We start from the raw sequence: 20,493 nt of genomic DNA, 5'->3' as shown, positions 1-20,493 counted from the left end.
TGCTCGCGTCCTTCGCGTCTCTTCCTTATCTTATCAATCGACCTTTATGAATTTTTCATTGGTTCCTTTCAAAACCTTGATAAACTCAATTTTTTATGAATTTCTCAATTTCATTACATAGCTACACGATTAATGTTCAATTCTTAAGAAATAAGTGACATTTATACAATTGCACATTAATCATGTATCTGGATAATAAATTGGCAAATTTACAAGAAGAATTGATTAATTTAGTTTCTGAGAGGTTCAGCCACAGTGACTCATGAAGGTATTTGTATACTTACAATGGAAGACTCATACGAATTATGATTATAATGTATTATAACTAAACTTTTTGGCATTTCATTAACAGTAGAAACAATCTGGAAATATACATAAACGTGTCTCCTAACAGCGTTAATGAAATTTCAAAATGCTTCCTATAACACATGTATAATGTATTCATAAAATATATTTTCAGCCATTTAAACTTCAATTTCAACCAAAGTCAAAGAAAATACGCTGCTGGATACAGATAATTGGCACAGAAATTCAAATGAATCGAAACTTTTGATAAACTAAGAGTCGAGATAGATGGTAGGATTGTATAACTAGATAGAAATCGAGCTGCAGACGTTGGCAGAGCGTAATTAGAAATTGCGGCGTTTAGCAAAACAGGAGCTTTGACCAAGACGAGAAAGTGTTTGCGGGCGAGGAAACGGATCGTGCCACGGATAAAAGCCATTTACATGTAATTACATTGCGTGTTGCGGCGAATTATTCTATCTCGCTTGTCCACTTCTTCTTTCTTTCACGTCCAGGTTCCTGATACTGTTATGCCTCGAATTACATACCGACAAAAAGGTCGAAATCTTGAAACACAGATTCGAATCAGTTAACATCTAATGTCAAAAGAGAGTCAAGCCTCCGATTTTTAACGTTAAAGCTGTCAAACTAATCAAAATGACCGGTATCACATTCTTATTCTGATATTAATGTGTACTTTTATTGAAATAGGTATAACCATAAGATATAATTACGTGTATCTATCTCATTTTGTCATTTCTACTTTAATTATAATTAAATATGTATGACATATTTAGATACATTTTATAGTGTACGTACAGTGGTTTGAACTGATCGCTGACATGTTTGCTGATAAATATCTTTAACCTAGGACGTCCTGTGTTCGTAAAACATAAGTTTTTCCAAAAACAGAATTTTTGTACAAAGTTAACAATTTGTTTTTAAATAAAAGAATAATTTTAATGAGTAATATTCAGTGACTGTAAGTGAAGCAATTAGATACTGATTCAGGTTTTTGTGAGAGTGCCATGAAAGTGCCACATGGACATAAATTAACTTTCCCCTGACATGTCTTAAACCTTCTAATACCCCCCAAAGGTTAAAGATCGTTAAGATTGATATCAAAAAATAATTTCTCTGTTTGTAAGTTCAGTAGTCAATAAAAAAACTGAGAAGTTACCCAAAAAGTGGCAAGAGTGTGGCCCTGCGAGTTGCTGAGTGTGAACCCAAGAGCCAGTGCGTGCGGTTGACATAGGCTGGGTGCTGCTTGTCGTAGGTTCAATGCCCTCAACGGGAGCCTGGGAGTACCCTCGACCCAAAGCCATCCCATTCTGATGGATACGATCCGCCTCTCACCTAGGTCCTCCACGTACAGTTCGCCTGGAACAAACGAGAGAGAAAAAAGAAAATTAGACTCTTAATACGGATCAATCAGTGCCACAGCCTAAAGTGATTCGAATTATACTGATTGTTCGTGCAGTACTTGCGGATGTATGCGGTGGCCTTTCGCTCCAATCATATCTAATTAAAAGTACCCTGTCGACCGTGCATAATTTATCTGAAAGTTGTCAATGCGTTCAGTTGACATTCCCTTTGACTCGTCAGTTGACTGCGACTTCAATTTAATAATATGTTTCGAGCTTTTTCTCCGCTCGAACGCGGGCGGATGAATCGCGTAAGCTTAGGTAATCAGAAGATTGACGTCATTCAATTGAACGGCGTAGGAGCGAGGATGGGTCTCGCAGGCACTCTAGGTGCTTTCTCTCTTTACGGTTCATCTCCCCTTTCCCCGGCCAATTACCGTCGGAAACAGTACCTAAACACACCCACGTTTCGTCGACCATAATGACTATTTCAGCCATAAGATAGAAATAGACGCCGGGATTCCTACTACACCCTTGTCGTCGACGTCTTCCAATTTTACGACGCGACGCCAGTAGGGAATCTTCTACATATACGTATGTATATACAGCTTTGTTTATAGGTATTGAGGTATTCGTTGGTTTTATACAGAAAATGATAATTGGTTCGGATTGTTAGAGAAACAATAAATCTAAATATGCTTGAATTATTTTGCGATACTTTTTAAAGTAACTTTTTAACATTTCTTCTTTATTCGACGTCTAGATTGATCGAATCAAACTCTTTCTATTGCTGCTAGTTATTATGATAGATTATAACACATACTCGTGTTTCCTCTTACATGAATGTTATAGTAGGTGTAGGTTAATATATAATTTTTCATTATAAGACATATAGATATCCATATTCCTATCACTTTGAGGTAACGGTGATCAAAGTTTGATTGTGAATTTGAGTCACAAGTTATATTGATTTGATGTTTATTAAAGTAAACTTAAGCTTCTTGTGTGAATCCAAATCACAGAGGTAAAATAATGTATCTAAACACGACAGATGATTGGAAATAACTTTTAAACATATTTCCATTTGTAGAGAGTTTTCACAGCTACAAAATTGTTGTATAGAAATTTTCGAGTTGTCCCGGTTCCATTGTATTATCTCGCCTATTATATTGAACACTCGGCGCGGAGTAACACGAGAAGGTGCACAAAGTGGTTGGGAAACGAGTCATCGGCTAAGTACATCCATTAACCTTCCATGAGGAATTCCTTATCACGAGCGAAGGACGTTCATGGGTAAAATATCGGGAAGGACGCGATGGACAGGATTCCAGACATTTTTCAGCCCAATAAGGAAGTAAATTGGCGCAGAGAAACTACGTGGAAATCCTTCACCTGCATTCCTGACCGCTTGGTGTACGTCCACGCGGATGGATTCGACGACCAGCCTACGCTCGACGACCTACGACACACGCCCCCACCTGGTTTCCACGGAAACCAGCTGATGGTCACCGAATAGTCCGCGATCATTTCCATATTCGCATCGATTGCCACTGCTAAAGATAGAAACGAAGGGGAAACACCCATGATGACACAAAACATTTTTAATGCTTTTTACCTTACAGGGTATAGAACTGCACAATTTAATAAATTACGTCGGCAATATAGCTTCGAGAGTGGTGTAAGTGCATCACCTTGCTAACAGAAGAGTATTTGTGGAATTTTTCGAATGTAGAAGATATAGATTCATAAATATTATAGTATATATCGTCTATGTAATTATACAAATCTATAAAGTTCTAAAATCTCACATCGTGAATGAAATAAAAGTCATTGTTGAGTATTTTCCTATTTTATGTGTATTTTATTCTTTGTGAATTTCGTGAGTGGAATAAGTATAAATGTGATGGATTTCTGCCTTTTTTTAAACTCTACATCGATGGATATTTATACCTTGCTTAGCCTTCGACAGAAGCTATCAGGGGTGAAATTTCACTCCATGCCATTTTTGTTTGAATATTGTCGTCTCCTAATAGAATTGCCGCGATGTTATTTATAACCTTCGCAAACAATCACTTTTTTGCTTTTCATTTAATATTGGGTAATAATAGAGTAGTGGATTTATTGATTTCTAGAATAAAAATATCGTACTGTGGTAACATTGTATCCATGATAAATTAATCTAATAGATAGCTTTCAAGAGATAATATTACGTCCGGATATTAAATTGATGTCTTTTTTTAGGATTCGAAGCAGTTTGAAACGATAGGAAATTATTTTTCACTCAGTCGTTAACTTTAGTTGTTCAGTTCGAGTAGAATTATCATTCAACTGTTGAAGTTGTTCGTTTCGAAATATTTAATAAAATTCAACATCTTTTACAAAAAAGTTACGTCAAAACTTTCAATTGCAGTATTTTCCCGTCACTCGGTATTACATCGATAAAGTGCGAATTAAAAATCGTAACGCGAGTTCTGTGGTTGTTCTTCTCGCTCCAACGACTGTGGAAAACTGCACGCGGCGTCCGCATAAATTATACTGGCACAAATTACTACATGATGTCTGTAAATTATTACGAAGTGACAGGTCTACCTATCAGGACGCTGTAGTGTCTCGTGTGTAGCAAATCCTCGACCGTTTTTGGACCTATTCCGCGAGAGATTGAGCACGTCATTATCGCGAAAGTGTCGCCATGATCGATCGTATTCTCCACTACTAAACGTCGATGGAAAACTAAGCCAACGGAGTTTCGCTCGCATGAAAATGGAAAATGAAAGCAGCTCCGAGCTACGCTGCCGTTTCTGGAACGAATTTTCTAATCTCGCTCCAGCTGAAGCACGGTTCCGAATCGCTTGGTCCGAAACATTTCTGCAACGGTGAATCACACGCTGCTTTCAAGGTCAGTCTATTTGTCGGATACAATTACGGACTACGTGTGATTTTCCAGGAACGGAATTACGAAACGTGTGAATCATCGTTGACTTCGGTTTTTAGGCGTCCATCTTGCAAACAGAAAATTATAGCCAGAGTGTTTCTTTTTATTGGTAGTTCAAAAGCGAAGAAACATCTGTTTGAGGCGGGAAATCGGCGAATCGTATTTTCTGCGAAGAGATTCATTTATGAAACCTTTTGAGCCGAGATTGTATATACAGTCAGTCACAAATGTCTGTATACGCTTCTTACATTTTATGTATCCGTTTTATTCGGAAAAGAAATTTTCATTTCGATTTAATATCGCAACATCGTTTTTAAGATGTTCAATATGACGCAAAAACGTATATTTTATCTTAAAACTCACAAAAAGATGGGTTTTGATAACATGAAATTGATTATTGACTTTTAAAATCGTTCAATTATTGCGTTAAATTAATACAAAATTTGATGCAAAAATACAACTAAAACAATCTTCTCTGTAATGCACCAAATTTAAAGAATCTACGTAAATGTTTATGATCGATATATATGTATAATATATCTTTCTATTCAAATGGTAGTATTTCGAGAGCAGAAAACATGTTTCGAATTAAAGAATCCTAGAGAGTCAGCATCCTCTCTCTTTCTCTCACGGTCCATTAAATTTGAGAACTAGTATATACACTAGGCAGTTGTGAATGGCTCATAAATAAGGCAATCCTCCTGTAGACCCGCATCCTGTCGATCCAAAAGTTCCTCGACGAGAGTATATACAAACCAGTAACTCTTCTTGCCTTATCTCAGCGAGTTGAAGGTTTCGATCAAACATCGTCGTTCAGGTATCGCTTAATCGACCAAAATTGAACGATAACAGATCTTCGATTTGACAAATATGATTCTTCGATTCGATGAAGAGAGAGGTATATGAAGTTGGATATTCTTCCCTTATGACATTTGTTCAAGGACAGTCCCTTTTTCCATTCACGAACTCTTAATACAAAGATGTATGAATATTTATGAACATACGGAAATGCTGAAGCATTGCATTGGTTGGTTCTTTGCGTGGAAGAGGCTCAAACGTGCCTCGACGTATGTTTTATCTGTCCCTCGTAGCTGGCCCACACCACAGTGGCACGTTTCACTCAGGAAACCGTTTATTTCCTCAGATCCTAGGATAACGCATGACTGTCACGTATACCGGGTGACTCTTTCAAAAATCAATACCGTTAACTTATTCTTTTCGAAGCACAACTGTGGGAGGTATGCCTTTGATCTTTCAGTTTGCATCCGTGATTTTAGAAAGTCGATCTTTTTCTTGGAATACAGTGTCCCTCGAAAATTTCTGATATTTGCGACTTGTAAAAGAAAATGAAATTACAGATATTGTAATTCGTTATATTAGGAATTTTTGTCACAGAATTTTCCACTTTGAAATTATTTAAAAAATTATTGAATTTATTGAAATTATTGAATTATGTAATTATTCATTACGTAATTAATTGTGCATAGTATTTATAATTGTTAGCTATATAGGATTTGATAATGTTGCATCAGATATCGAATCGTCCAAACTCGAGCTACAATAATTTGATAGAGACTTTAAACCGAGACCTAATTCTCGACTTCTATACAATAGAAAAAGTAAGAAAAGTCTCTTCGACAGTCGAACGGAGTCCGTCGGTCCCACGAAGATCAAAGAAACGAAGCTTCCGTGCTTCCCTCAGGAAGTACCGTCCTCGTTTTCCGTTGCCTCGGTCAACATCGAAAATCCTGTTTAACAGTCCTCCATTTTTCACCTTGTTCCTTCACGCTCATCTGCCTCCTGTCAGTCCCGGAACGTCATCCTGGTTAAATAGGGCCCCAGACGTTTTTACCGCCATGGTCCTGTCCCCGCAAACACCATGAATTATTTATTCACTGATGAATCGCCGGCGTGAACGCCCTCGGTTTTCCTCACGTTTTTCTTTTTTTCTTATTTTTCAATGCATCCACGTGGAGTCCCTTGTATTAAATTAACATTGGGAATTGAATCAAGTCTAAACATAAATAATATTTCTGGAATAGTTCGGGATTTTAATGTTAGGTAATGAGGATCTTTCTGAACACTACAGCTTTTGATTAGTTTAGAACGTAACTTTCACGTCAAGAGGGAATAAAGTATGATTTCTATCGTGTTCATAGAATAACTTGAATTATTAGAAAGGTAGAAAAAGAAGAATAGATAATTCAAGAACGTACGTATAATCTGCAGAAGGTTATTTTTCATCCAAAAATAAATTGAAAATCTATAATAAAATACATTCGTTTGAAGCCTAGAAAATTGTACTAGAAAATTCATCGATATCGCGCCAATTTTTAACCGAACAAGTTCAAACGTACTTTCCTAAACAATAAAGCCCTAAACAACAAATTTATTCTATATGTTTAACTTACTTTCACGGGTACACCAATTTACCAGTCGTCCAGTCGTATATTCAGTCAAAAAGTTGCAAAGTCCACGTGTTCACGTTGACAGGATTTCAAACTCGACTGGCTTAGAAACAAAGCTCCATTGGCAAAATTCTGTTGCACATTTCCAACTTATCTTTGCACGTATTACATAATAAAATAACCTTCTGTCTAATTATACCGCGCAATCTTCCACGTCTTATATTATTATTGCTACTAGTCAACAGTCACGTGGCGCCAATGTCGCGTCGCCGATAAGCGTTAACGAGCGAGTCAAAGTTGTGTTTCTCTGACTTCTTTCGGTGATTTGAGCGCGACCGCAAACCGGTAGTTCACGAGGAAGGAAGTTTGCATCACTCGGAGGTGAAATGCGACGTGAAAGTGGCGAAGCTGTAATGTTGGGACGGAACGAGCGGTGGACCAGGACGGGCTGTCACGAGACCGGAAGCTTCGCTAGGAACCAGGAAGCGGAGGTGGGAACCATATGCATTGACAGTCGTCATGCGAGTCGTACGGAAGATAAAACAAGCAAGTTATAATAAAAACGGTCACCGTTATTGCGTGCTGTTACTTTCTGGTGCGCAGAGTTAACCGTGACAGTATAATCCAGCTAGTTCATGAACCAGCGCTACTGTTTCTCTTCGGACATACCTTCCTCTTCATCATTCTCGTTACGAAACCTAGCGTTTTCCCATGATTAATACGATCGAATTGGGTCGGTATTTATCTTCATTTTCTCACAAGCACTGCCTCAAAACACGGTGCATTGCTTCACCGATTATCCTGCTGTTATACGAACCGCTATTAATAAGACTTTCGTAACCGTCATAGTCTACCCTCTCTAAAAACACTGTCATAATAATTGGTCCCTCGAACTGAAATGCATCAGTGAACATCAGTTCCGACTATTGCTGCATACCGCTAATGAGAACCGGTCATTAAGGTTTTGCTGGTCAAAATCAGAAAACGACATCGATTTCCATTGACATTCCGTTTACGTTCCTTCGTAATATAATTTAGCAATATTTTAGTAATACAGTTTAACGCAGAATGAATCAAATAAGTTTCCAGTCTGTCTAATCGCAATATAATTTGGTGATATAACACCATTTGTACAGTAAAATGAACCAAACAGAATGATTTAAATTCGACTTCGCTAAAATTTTTAATTCAAAGAAATCGTCTTATGTCTCTCCGCCCAGCTTCGAAAGAATTCAATTCGAGAATAAGAAAGTACAATCTTTCCTCTTTAACGTAACTCTTTATGCAGGTCGTTATATAATATTTTCTAGTCAGTTACTATAACATTACAAATACTCTGGATATTTCGTTATATACATCTCTACATTCTGCATGTTCAAATTTCCCATAAATGCGTAAAAATCCACGGTACAACAATAGCTGAGCAAAAATCAAACTGTAGTTAAAAAAGAATCTACGATAACATGATACACGATAAAAAAACATTTTAAATCACTTACCTCCATAGCTTCTAATCTCCGCGAAGAAGGCTTTAATACCGTCGAATATTAAATTATTATTAATTATTGTAATCGTTAACGAGCAACTACCGAAGATCTTTGTTTCGGTGCGCAACGGAATATCTCGGTGCAACGTTCGCGAATCGTTACGTCGGCTATTATGTAATCTCGGTGCGCTTTGGCGCCGGGTACCTCGATACTAAAAGCACACCTGTGAGTCACCGTGTGTCTCGTCGAGCGAAACAAACGGTTCGTTAGTAGTAATTACGCGACGAACCCGTTAGGTACGCTTACGAGGGACCGTTCTTTTTTTCGCGGGACTATGTTTGCACCGAGTGGTTCCTCTGCAACGATGAGAGATTCAGGACTAACCACGCGTCCTAAACCCTTTACATTAACGTCTAGCAACTCTCCTAATGAATTCTCGGCTTTTATCCATACTCTATTAAGACCACCTTTTCCATCCAGTTCTTTCTGGCCATGTGAAACGCGCCGATTTAAAAGGCTACGAACCGTACGAGTCGCTAGCTAACGGTTAGTTTTGACTTTTCACAATCCCTGCACAATGGGTGGCAAGAACGCCTGCTGGAGAAAGTCATGAAAAGACTTCAGGGGGGACACGAAGCTTCCTTCGTCCCTTCGTTTGGAAAAATTCTCTGCAAGGGGGCTCTTTTCAAGACGCGTCTCTCCTTTCCCAGTTTTCCACGATTTTTCGTGGGTCACGCCGCGGGCCATTCCCTCAACGATCGAGTATTGTGTTTGGAAATAAACAGCTACCGGGTATGACCTCGTTGCAGTTTGAACGTTTAGAATGTTCAGATATTAGATTGCAACATATTACACTTTGATGGGTTGTTATTAGACGCTATCGTTATGCATTCATGGGAAATTTAAATGTGTGAAACGCAATGCGCTTAATATGTAAAGGTAAATAAAATTTTATATATTCCTGATGTTACGCAGAAATGAATCTTTAGATATTTTGTGATGGTTTTACCTGCCTGTAGTATATGTAGTATAGTAGGATAATTGGTAAGAGAAACGTTTTAATATGTTCACAATCTGGGGCAGAAAATACATCCACGAAACCGATACAAGCGTTTCATCGATTAAAATGTTGCATAGATTATAACTATATCGCGGATGTTATACAAAATCAGGTTTTCGTGAATACCACTAAAGAAGCAGAGCTTAAATCGAGATTTGTCTTACTCTCTCTCTAAATATTATAACAGTTCTTTACTTCCGTGTGTATACATTATGTGCATCTTATAAATTTTAATACATTTAAATTTCCCATAAATGAATAAACGTCTACTTGTAACATGTTATTATATCAACTCCTTAAAACTATTTTTTCTTGCCAATAAATATTTTTGTATTTATAGAAGCATCATTGGATATCGTTTCAGAGCTGAGAATTTTCTCCTTTGCATAAAGTTCGGATTTTTTAACGCTTACAAATATATAAACGTATACTTCCCAAGTTAGAATTCAGTGAAGTACGAATCTTTAAGAATCGAACACTTTATACGTTACAACATAACAAGTATGTTAATGTATTCCTCTGTGAAAGATGCATTTAAGTATTCATTATTCCCTGGCCGAATAAGCGGAAAGAGGTTCATTAATTATTTCAAGGCACGTTCCGTTTGATTCTAATCCGACATTGAGCTTTTTATACCGAAGTGGAAAAACTAGCGATTCGAGGATTAAAATATGCGTAGAGAGAGCAGGGAAGCAAAATGGCCGAGCTGCACCCTTCCTTCTGCTCATCAATCTTCGCATGGAAAACATGACGATCGTCTTCGAGGCGAATCATTTGTTATCTAGCTTTTCGTCCCCTTACCTCGCACATTTAATGATCTTTAATCTTCCTTTGTGTACTTCCTTCCGTGAGACATTTTGCATCGTCGAGATTAAGTTTGTACGTATGGAAAAGATGTTTTTCTGAAGATTAAATTTGATAATATCACTCATTAAACTTCGTCATGCCGTCTATTATCAACCACACTGATAACTGAAAAGAAGAGATTTGTTAAAGAAGAAGAAAACTACTAAAAAGGAAATTCGTTATAAAGAGTGTGTATAAAGAGTGAACGCTTCAAAAAGATTCATAATGAAAATATTGATCATCGCGGATAATTAAAACGCTTATGTGACTTTCTTATGAATTTAAATTCGGCGAGACTAACGTAAAAATTATGGGAAATGAAAATTTAGCATTTGTGGAAGATCACACCTAGACAATTTTTTAATGAATACATTATTTTGAAAGAATCCGTAAACGAAGAGGCCGTAACTAAGAATTTTTGAATTGTAAAACTGACAGTTCTTTCAAATCTGGAATAATGAAGTTAGATAATCGCCGAGAAAGTGCATCGAATGATACGAAGATTACTTTGATCGAATATGTGATATTTTACAGAAATTACGTACGATTGAACTTTTAGCGACAACCTACGTAAAGAGAACAACATTTCCTCTGATTTTCTCTTACTTCGCGCTTGGTTATTATTTTTTCGGTCGATCGATCGATGCAGCGTTTTCCAACCGGAAAATTATGCGATAAACAGCCGAGGATTGTCCGACGAGTGACAAAGGCTATTGTTAGCTTCGACAATGAAGAAGAGGAACAATCGAGAGTGACAATCGACAAGAAGACGTTGTAGAAGCTATCAGACTTGGTGGAGATTTAAACAAGAATTCTTCGTAGAGTTCTTGTTGTTCAAGTTTGAGAACAGAGACAGTAATTGGAATACTTGGAATCTACAGGAAGAAGACGACGCTGATATCAATTTTGCGTTTGATTATTACGGTTCATGCTAAGTTTTTTAATCTTAAAAATTCCTATCAGAAGATTCTCTAGATTTCTCTGTAGTAGTTTTATTAAAAATACAAGGGGGAAATATTTACGAGATTCTTACTATAGCACAAAATATGTAAATTCGTTAGAATATAATTCCTCCTATCGTTGTACGTAGCTATGAACTGCCTCACGAATCAGTATTTTCCACTCCTGTCTTTTATCTATCATGTTGTCTATTTTATATTTGCCCTTGTTTCCTTTTTGTTGTTATCTTTTGCTGTTGTCGTTCCACACTTTTTGTAGCAGAGCATTTGTGTCGTTCATATCGATAAATTACTATTATTGTCGTAATCTCAAATGAATTTCAAACAAGACGATAATCTTGAAGTACAATCGACGATCAACAGAGGAAAGATTTATTCGATCCAGGAGAAGGAAAAGCCAAGAGAAGAAGAAGTTCCCAAGGAAAAGGCGACTTTCCCACGAGGCTGTTCGTTTCTCGGTTCGTTTACAAGGAAATTTCGCGTTCAATTACCCAAGTTTCGCGCTGCTCGAGACGATTCGCTCTCGTGGATGATGTTCTTGCTAGGGGACTCGCGAGGAAACACGTGTCGTCGTTCCATGAATGCTTCTTCTGTCTTCGCGTATCCGTTACTCTCGCGCACACTCCCGGCCTTTCTTCCTCCTCTTCTTGATCTTCTCTTTTTCTTTTTGCGCTATCGCCCCGCAACGCCCACGAATCGCGTCTCGAACAAAGTGCGCCGGGGAAAAAATGATGCGCAAGATCAAAGGACGCGAACGCAGAACAGGGAATTGGAGGATCGTGTTCCGGGAGCGTGGATAATTGCGTCGCGACGAATAAGTCTGCAGAGATCAGAAGCTGATTAAAGGAACGCAGCGTTTGATTGGTTATATATAGTATCGCGGTGTCGCATTTTCACGTCATTATAAAAATGGAGTGCACGAATTCTTGTCATTGATCGAAACTGTCGTGATCTCATTCACTTTATTGAATTGGACTTTTTTATAAACCAATCGAAGTTGCTTTTTATTCGCTCTAAAAGGTATTAAGTTACTTACGCCAGAAAATTATGATTTTAAAATTAGTGTACTAGAATATAGTTCAATTCAGAAAAATAGAAATAACGTTAACATGCTTTTAAAACGCCTCATCTTACAAAAATCGCATACACCATACAGCGATGAACCACTTGAAACGATTTAAGTTCGCGTAATGAAATTTTTATCCATCTTTCATCATTTTATTTCTTCTATGGCTTCAGACTTATGATTTTGTAATCGATATAATGTCACGTGACTGTGCAAACAGAAGAGGTCGAGATCAAGTGATCTTATAAGTCATTTGTGTATCATATATCTAATAAAATATAGATGTATTGTATCTTGAGTTACGATCTTCCCAACTATGAGTTACTTAGGTTTAGCAAATTTTGTATAACGAAGATTCCTCATCTCTGGTTCACCATCTTTGGCTCTTCATCTCGACCCTTTGCAGAGTCTCATTACATACTTGGAAGTCGAACGTTTGCGCGGCGCTGACGCGGCTCGATTCGCGATTAATTGCTCTTATCTATTTATACCGCGGATTTTTATCGGTAACGAAGAAAGGAGGGCCGTGAATAGACGATGACTCACGGTAAACATTCACTTACCCTTCTGCAATGGGGAACGTGTCGGGGATTCAGAAACGTCATGGTATGTAGTTGAAGAAAATGACGTGGCGAGAAGAAAGGAACTGGCAACACGAATAACGTGTCTTCAGAGGAGGGGAAAACGGTAGAAAGAGGAGAAAGGAAATCGATTCGAATGTTCTTTTCTCCGGAACAAATTTCCACCAGGCAAAAAGGAAGGTGGTTTTGCCACCATGATCGATGAACCTCATCCCTTGATATACGCCGATGAACAAAAGTATTGGCACGGACTTCCTGTGTAAAATGTTGTCTTTTTGTAAAAAATACGATTTTTTATTTAATTTTTTGGTCCTTATTCGGAGCTTATTTTCCCGTATTAAATAGTTATCTATTTTTGCATGATGCATAATTATGCAAAATTTTTGGGGGTTAAAGTTATGATATCCTCGGTTTTTAAAATCATTATCCACAATCTTATCCCGAATAATAGTTATGACGAATCGGAATTTTTGCTTTGATTACAATTTTTATATCGGTTGTTGTATCGTGTCTACAATTCGCTTATACAGTTCATTGTTATCAAGTTTCATTGTAATGTGTAGCTGCTTGACAATGATAAATTATGATGTACTTAAGCTTTACACTGAAAAAATATATCGCATAAAGAAATCTGATAAAGAATCGCGTATTTTTTACACTTAAACAGGTTTCGTAGAAAAATCCGCTTTGTGACAATTATTTAACAGCTATTTAACAAATCGAGCGACGATGACTTGCTATGATATCATATTAGCAAACGTTCAGATTCAATTGGAAAATTCGTTAGAATCACACGAGCAGGGAGAAAGATACGATTGTCCCGGGATGATTTATCTTCACTACGAATAGAGAAATGATCGACGATCTCCGATGACAAAAGGATCAACCAGCATCCCCATTCATCGATGAAAGACACACTGTACAGGACAATGGTTCTGTTTACCCAAGAAATTATCAAGATCCATTTGGAAGGGTCGCGGAAGAATTGTCGTGTAGGATTTTTAACAGACACTACCATTTTGCCATTCGATCGTCATTTGGTTGCTTCATTCTTGATGATTCTTTTTGTTTCCCGCTGAGAGATTTTGTGAAACGGTCGAGGACAGTGTTGTTGTTAAAATAAGAGTCGACAGACTGATGTTTTAAAAGCCGTCGACGTTCAAGCTACAAATGTTCAAACTTTTTGTATTTTTACCTTAATGTTTCAGCTTCTAAGCTTGAAGACTAGAATCGACTAAATTGCAAACTGTATATATGTATATACATATGTATATACGTATACTAGTTGAAAATGAGAAGCGATTCAGAGAATGATCATGGAGTTTTTACTACGCTTAACGAGAAGATTAAGTGTACATGTGGTGAAATTAATTAATTAAATTCTATCAAACTGTATGATACGATCTGAAATTGGTTTCTGATGCCAGTTATGTTTCACTACAATGCTAATGAAATTTCAATATGTTTCTTATAACGTATACAACATATACCTAAAAGTTTTCTACGGTAAATGTTCAAATTATGATTCGTAATGGGAATATTTGGAGAAAATTAATGGCGGAGTTTGATTGCTTATAAGACGCGGTTTTGTTGGTACCCTGATTTGTTTGACACGATATTGGCTGAAAGCGAGCACATCTTGCGGCGAGACCACATCTGTCAAACGTTTCTACGCTTTTTCTTTCAGATTCAACTTTCCCGACTCGCACGAGTACGCGCGTATACGCGACTAGAGCACTCTCGAAGCCCTCTCTTTTGCCCCGAGAGTCAAGAGGGCTTTTCTTTTCCTCCCGATCGATCGTGTGACCGAGCCGATTCGGTCTTTTTTTCTCTTCTTTTTATTTTCCCTCTCTTCCTTCCTTCCTTCCTCCGGTGCACAATTCGAGTGCATTATGCCCGGCGAAACAATGGCACAAAGGTCCTGGCGAGCTCACGCGCCGGGCAGGATCTCTCGAGGAACAGCTGGCGCGAATTTTGCCGTAATTTTTACAGTATCTGTCGTCGAAAAATCGTTAAAACGCCGGACATCTGGTGTTAAAAAGCGCGTTCCTCTTTTATTTCGCCATTTAAACCATCTAATAATTTTTATTTGCTCGTAGTAATTGCTATTCGGTGTATCTCGATAAATGTTTCAGGAAGAAATATATGGCATTCAGAAATGCCAATATGGCACTCAGAAATGCCATTTTTATTGAAATAAAATTTTACAATAATTCTATGCCAAGCTAATTATCGACTGTTTTATACGTTAACAGAAAAATGTTAAATTATGTTAAATTCTATAATTCTTCTCTGTATCTTTATTCTGTTATCTGAAATAATTTTTACGCTTTATGGATGCTTAAATTCAATCTCTTGAGATTTGAATTATGCAAACACAATTTCTCAATATTTTTCAATATTTGTGTTATTATAACCCCGGACTTCCTGTTGGGAAACGATATTTACATCATACATATAAAATTTCATCAACATTGTAAATCTAACACAGAGGAGAAGATTAATAAAAGATTTTACTAGACATTTGTAATAATTTTCTTATTAAATCTTCTGAATGTATTAACTAGAAAGCGAATATACAATGCAACCAATAAGAATGAAGCAATTAGTGTGAATAATACCAACAAAGAGTTAAATATGTTATTGCACCTCGCTTACGAAAAACGTGCGATAAAAAATGCATATATTAGTTATGCTATAACCAAACTGTATTCGCGTAGTCGTTAACGTGTTAATTCCATTCTTTATCTAATATATTATTATTACTAAATCACGAATACCACAGAAAAATCGTAAATAAGAATATTAACTGTTGCCAACCTGGCAATGATTCAAAGCTATACCTTTCCTGCCGCGCAATCATTAACGTTCTCAGACAGGGGAACAATAACCTACTACTTCCTTAATTAGAGCCGAATAACTGCGTCTTGTTGCATAATCGACACAGTGCGCGCGCGCGCTACGTTTCAACGCACAAGTTCATATTCTCATCATACTGCAAGCAGCATAAGCTGCAATACGTCCAAAGCTCCATAATAGTGGAACCATGATGACAATCTTGATCGATTTTCGAATAGAGCAATGTTTAAAGGGCCACGAGCAGAATGCCCGTTTTTCAAAAGGAAAAACTTAGAAGCATCGTTGAGAAACGTCTCGAGTTACGTAAGTACCCGCATGCACCACACCCCCATACAGAATCATGGTGTCCCACAGCGTCGCTGTTAGAACGTCTTAATAATATCGTCGAATTTACCAAAGAAAAAATAGGTCGTTGGTCTATTCTTTTGGTCTCACTAACGGTTGACAAACCGTTTGGCAACTTTATAGTGTTGGTTGGGTGCATTGTGGTCGTGTTTTGGACCCGAATGACGAATGATTCAACGGGAGGGAATCAGACAATTAATCATGGACCAATTTTTGCGGTTCGAATACTGAAAAGCGGATGAGAGATTTTTCTAATAGCACTAGTTGGTTGGAAAAATGCGCAGTCACCTATGATTGTCTTCAATTTACTCTTTGTGGACGATATATTTTTACTTGGATGAAGTATATATGTATCAGTCTAGACTTTTTGGCTTTATATTAATATCGAATTATCGAAATGCTTCCACGAATTTATGTATCACAACGAAACGTCATAAGGAATCATAAATTCCAAAGTGAATTTAAAATATGATTTTCGTTGCATCACCACCTTTTCTGCTTTTAAATTTATGGAGCTGATTAGTATACTTTAAGATTCCTCTTCTTCCCTAACTCCTTCACGCTCGATGTTGCGTATAAGAAGCATTATACTTTAGCACATTATTAATTAACAAATGATGTTTCTAATTTTGGTGCATCTTCGTCATATAAAGATTAGAAAAGAAGTGTTCCTTTTATTAATAGTTGACAAAAGACAATATCTTTTGGAAGAATTGATGGTGATATTATTCAAATCAGCCTCGTACGAGCCTCTCCACTAATTTCACTTTATTGTATATTTCTCACATTTTTAGGAAATGGAACACAAAGCCACATTAAACTCATGCAAAAAACTGAGAATTTTTCTCTTTATAATCACTTGCTAGAATAATCTCAAACTTCACTTATTCTTAGACGTCTCCGGATGGTACACTTCTTTATTAACAAAGAAAGTTTTTTGCTCCTTCCAATAAATCCAATTTAACCGGTCCAGACTCTTACAAAGGAAACAGAAAAAGCTTCTTCTTTTCTCAAAACGTATACGTTACTGTTCATGTGATTGGACGCGATCACTGGTCCCGATAATTTGCTCGGTAAATTGCTGGGAAGAAAGCAAAACGAGAACGCGGCGAGCCAATGAAGAAGCCCCGTTCGTTCAGCCTTTCGACACGGTCATTTTCCGACCGGTAAAATTTCCATACAAACAGCGGACCGCTGCAGCTTCGCAGCAGGGTTAAAATTAACTGACTTTCACACTATGCGTCTCTCCGTCTCTTTGCATACGTATTGCTAGTTTAGAGGCTATTACTGTAATCATTAGAGCGACCGTTGGGAGTAGCCTCGGTGCAGATCGAATTTCAGCTGAACTTTTCGTCATTACAATAGTATCATTGCCTAGTTGATACTCAGTCTATTCAGATCCAATCGTATATTGCTTATAATTGGTTCAAAGTCGTGAACATTCGATCGAAATTAAATGCATATTACAGCTTAACCCTCACCCTTGTGTCAATTTGACACACTTTTCGGATAAAATACTATATTATTCGGTCATTTATAGAACAATTTTTCTGAAACTTGTTGAGTTTGACGTGCGAATGAAATTCGATATGAATCCGATACGCGTAATGGTCAAAACAATTAATTCTAAATTCTATAGACTAAGAGACCAATAAACGACACGAACTTATCGGACGATTTGAAACTTTATTGAGACTGAAATTATCTCAAATATTCACATTTTCGAATGGTCCCTCAGTCTAATTGGTAATCGCGTTTCATTCAAGTATTTTTAACCTACCGATTGGCCAATACGAAATTCGACCAATAGAATGGCCATGTCTTAACACCGTGTCATTGTAATGTAAATGAGGATCACGCGTACACGAACCACTCTGTAGCAGGCGATATTTTTGCCACTTTATTGGCGTAATTTCGTAACGGTACACCAAAAGGGTTGGCAGGCTCCGTAGTTGGCCCATGTGATTGCACGAAATTCGACTCGATATACGCAGCCCTTGAACCGGCTACCTAGTGCGTCGTACATACCAACCATCACAGAAAGAGAGAGAAAGGGAAGCTTTTGATTTATGAGAGCCTGGCATCAATTGTGTGCAACTATGTGGCTACCCCTTTAACGCCGCTTTCGTCACTCCCTCCGTGCGTTCGATCGTACGATCCACCGGGGGAAAAAGGACGGAGTCGAGCGTGGAACGAGCGATTCTACGGGTTACTTCCGTCTCCGGTTTGCAAGTTTGTTGCAAGGGAGAGAAAGAGAGAGAGAGAGAGAGAGAGAGAAAGAGGAACGCGGTGCTACACGCCTCTTGGGAACGGTTTGATGGCTTACTTCGTGTGAAACAATGAAATCGAATGTTCTTTTCTTCGATGAGTATTCCAGAATTTTTTCAGATTTTTTGGAAACTTAGAATAATAAGAAACATAGACGTGAACGTAAATGACTCAGCTGGAAAACATGCTTAGCCATGGATGGTCGATTCTCCCGTCTTTATACGAAAAAAAACAAACTTTCATCCGTATGTTGTACGAGAGATCACTGAAATTCTAAAAAATGCATCGGTGTAAATGTATAAAATTCTTATGAAAAATTAGGAATTACACTAGCGGCATTGCACCACCGATCAAAGATTTGGGACCGCTTTTCTAGTGTTACTTGTTTTGTTAATTCGCACTTGTTGAACGTGCATGATACGACTACCCCAATTAGGGTCATGGAAACTGTATATTCACGTTTTATATATAGCTACTATTACGATATCGCAAATAGTATGTAGAAAGTCTCTCTTATCTTTTTGGGTCATTTTATCTGCTAATTTGAATTTTTTAGCATATTTGTAACAGACCCACAAGCGTCCTAATACTTGCGAATAGATGCTTATACATATGTAAGGCAACACTAGAACTATAATATTTTCTACAATGTATGTACGTATATTTATATACATAAATGTTTAACAAACATTGAGATAGAAGTATAAATTCAACATTAATCTACATTTTAACATACATTATATATATATTGATTCATCTCTAAAATTCACTATCTTTCCATTAGTCACTACTACTATATATTTTTCCACATGAAACATTCATATGTTTTTATTATTATTACAGTAGAGTATAAGAGTATTAATAGTAACTCAAATAATAGTCATTAGTAGTTGCAGTATTAAACAATCTCTAGATTGACCCTCAACTGTTTGACAAGGTAATTCCAGTTACGTGTAAAGACGTTATCAACTGGTCGACAAGACGTTTGATCGACGAACCCTTCGACTTCCTAGAGTGAGGTGTTGCGTGAGAAAAGGGTGAGAAATGTTGCAATGTCTATGTGACTGCACGCTATGGTTCCTTCGAGATCTTTTGTAGACGATTATGATTTTCTGTCGCCTGTTTCTTCCACTAGGAAGCTGCTACCAGATATCAGCGCACGACTTGATTTTCCAACCCTTTCGCTGGCTCTCCCTCCCTCGAGTTCTAGTCGTCATTTCACCCTTCTTTTTCTGGGTTCAGAAAGCGGCGCAACATTGCGGTACTGTGCAAACATCGACGCGAGTCCCGATGGAAATGGAATTGTTGAAGGCAAGGTCGAACGTAGAGGAACACGCGAGAGGCACCGTCGTGGAAGACCGGTTTCTTCGGTTACCCTACTTTTTTTTAGGCTACACAGAATCACTGACCAAAATATTCCTTCCTATTGACTCTTTCGACGCGAGCAAAGAAACAATTTTGTGAGGGGCAAAGAGACTTTAGCAGCTCTAGGCTGTTGTTTGCTTTTTTCACCGAAAGCCAAACCGCCGCTTTGTGAGGTCAAGCTGCCTGCCTCGTACGACAAGCCAAAATGACGACTAATTTGTTATCCTGTTATTGTGCGGCCATCCCTTGAAAAAACCCTTTTGCCTTAGATGAGAAAGTAGCACAATGTCCAACTTTTTCCTCCTCTTCTTCAGTTCAAAGGTTAGCTTTCTCCTTTGACTCTGTTCGTGTTTATATTTGTAGAACATTTTTTGGATTTACATATGTGCATTACAATTTGTCCGAAAGTATTCTATTCTATGAAATAATTTAGAGAAGCAGGAAAAAAAGACTATTTCTTGAGTTTATATTTTTAGAATGTTTTGATATCATCGATAGTTTAACATTGATCTGAAACTATTGTCCTCTATTGAGCAAAAAGGAAAACAAAATAAAGAAAGGAAGAAAAGAAGTCGAAAAATCGAGTTGCCCGTTTATCACGTAGATCTCTATGGTTCGTACAATTCACCTCGTCAACCAACATCCCTGACGACTCAATTTCTGCGACG

At 37.6% G+C, this 20,493-nt stretch overlaps 1 protein-coding gene across 1 annotated transcript in view; it reads right to left on the bottom strand.

Annotated features, from left to right (window-relative positions):
• LOC117243344 overlaps window positions 1-20,493 on the bottom strand; it is a 47,003-nt gene that overhangs the window by 3,716 nt on the left and 22,794 nt on the right. Inside the window, exon 2 of the mRNA XM_033510734.1 lies at window positions 1,466-1,665. Within this exon, the coding sequence (XP_033366625.1) occupies window positions 1,466-1,665 (200 nt within the window). The remainder of the gene's footprint in view (window positions 1-1,465; window positions 1,666-20,493) is intronic.

The sequence above is a fragment of the Bombus vosnesenskii genome, unplaced genomic scaffold (assembly GCF_011952255.1).
Source record: "Bombus vosnesenskii isolate JDL3184/JDL3185 unplaced genomic scaffold, Bvos_JDL3184-5_v1.1 scf7180000013265, whole genome shotgun sequence".
Taxonomy (NCBI): Eukaryota; Metazoa; Arthropoda; class Insecta; order Hymenoptera; family Apidae; genus Bombus; species Bombus vosnesenskii.
The sequence above is the reverse complement of the archived record's forward strand: the minus strand, read 5'-3'. Positions and strand labels throughout refer to the sequence as shown.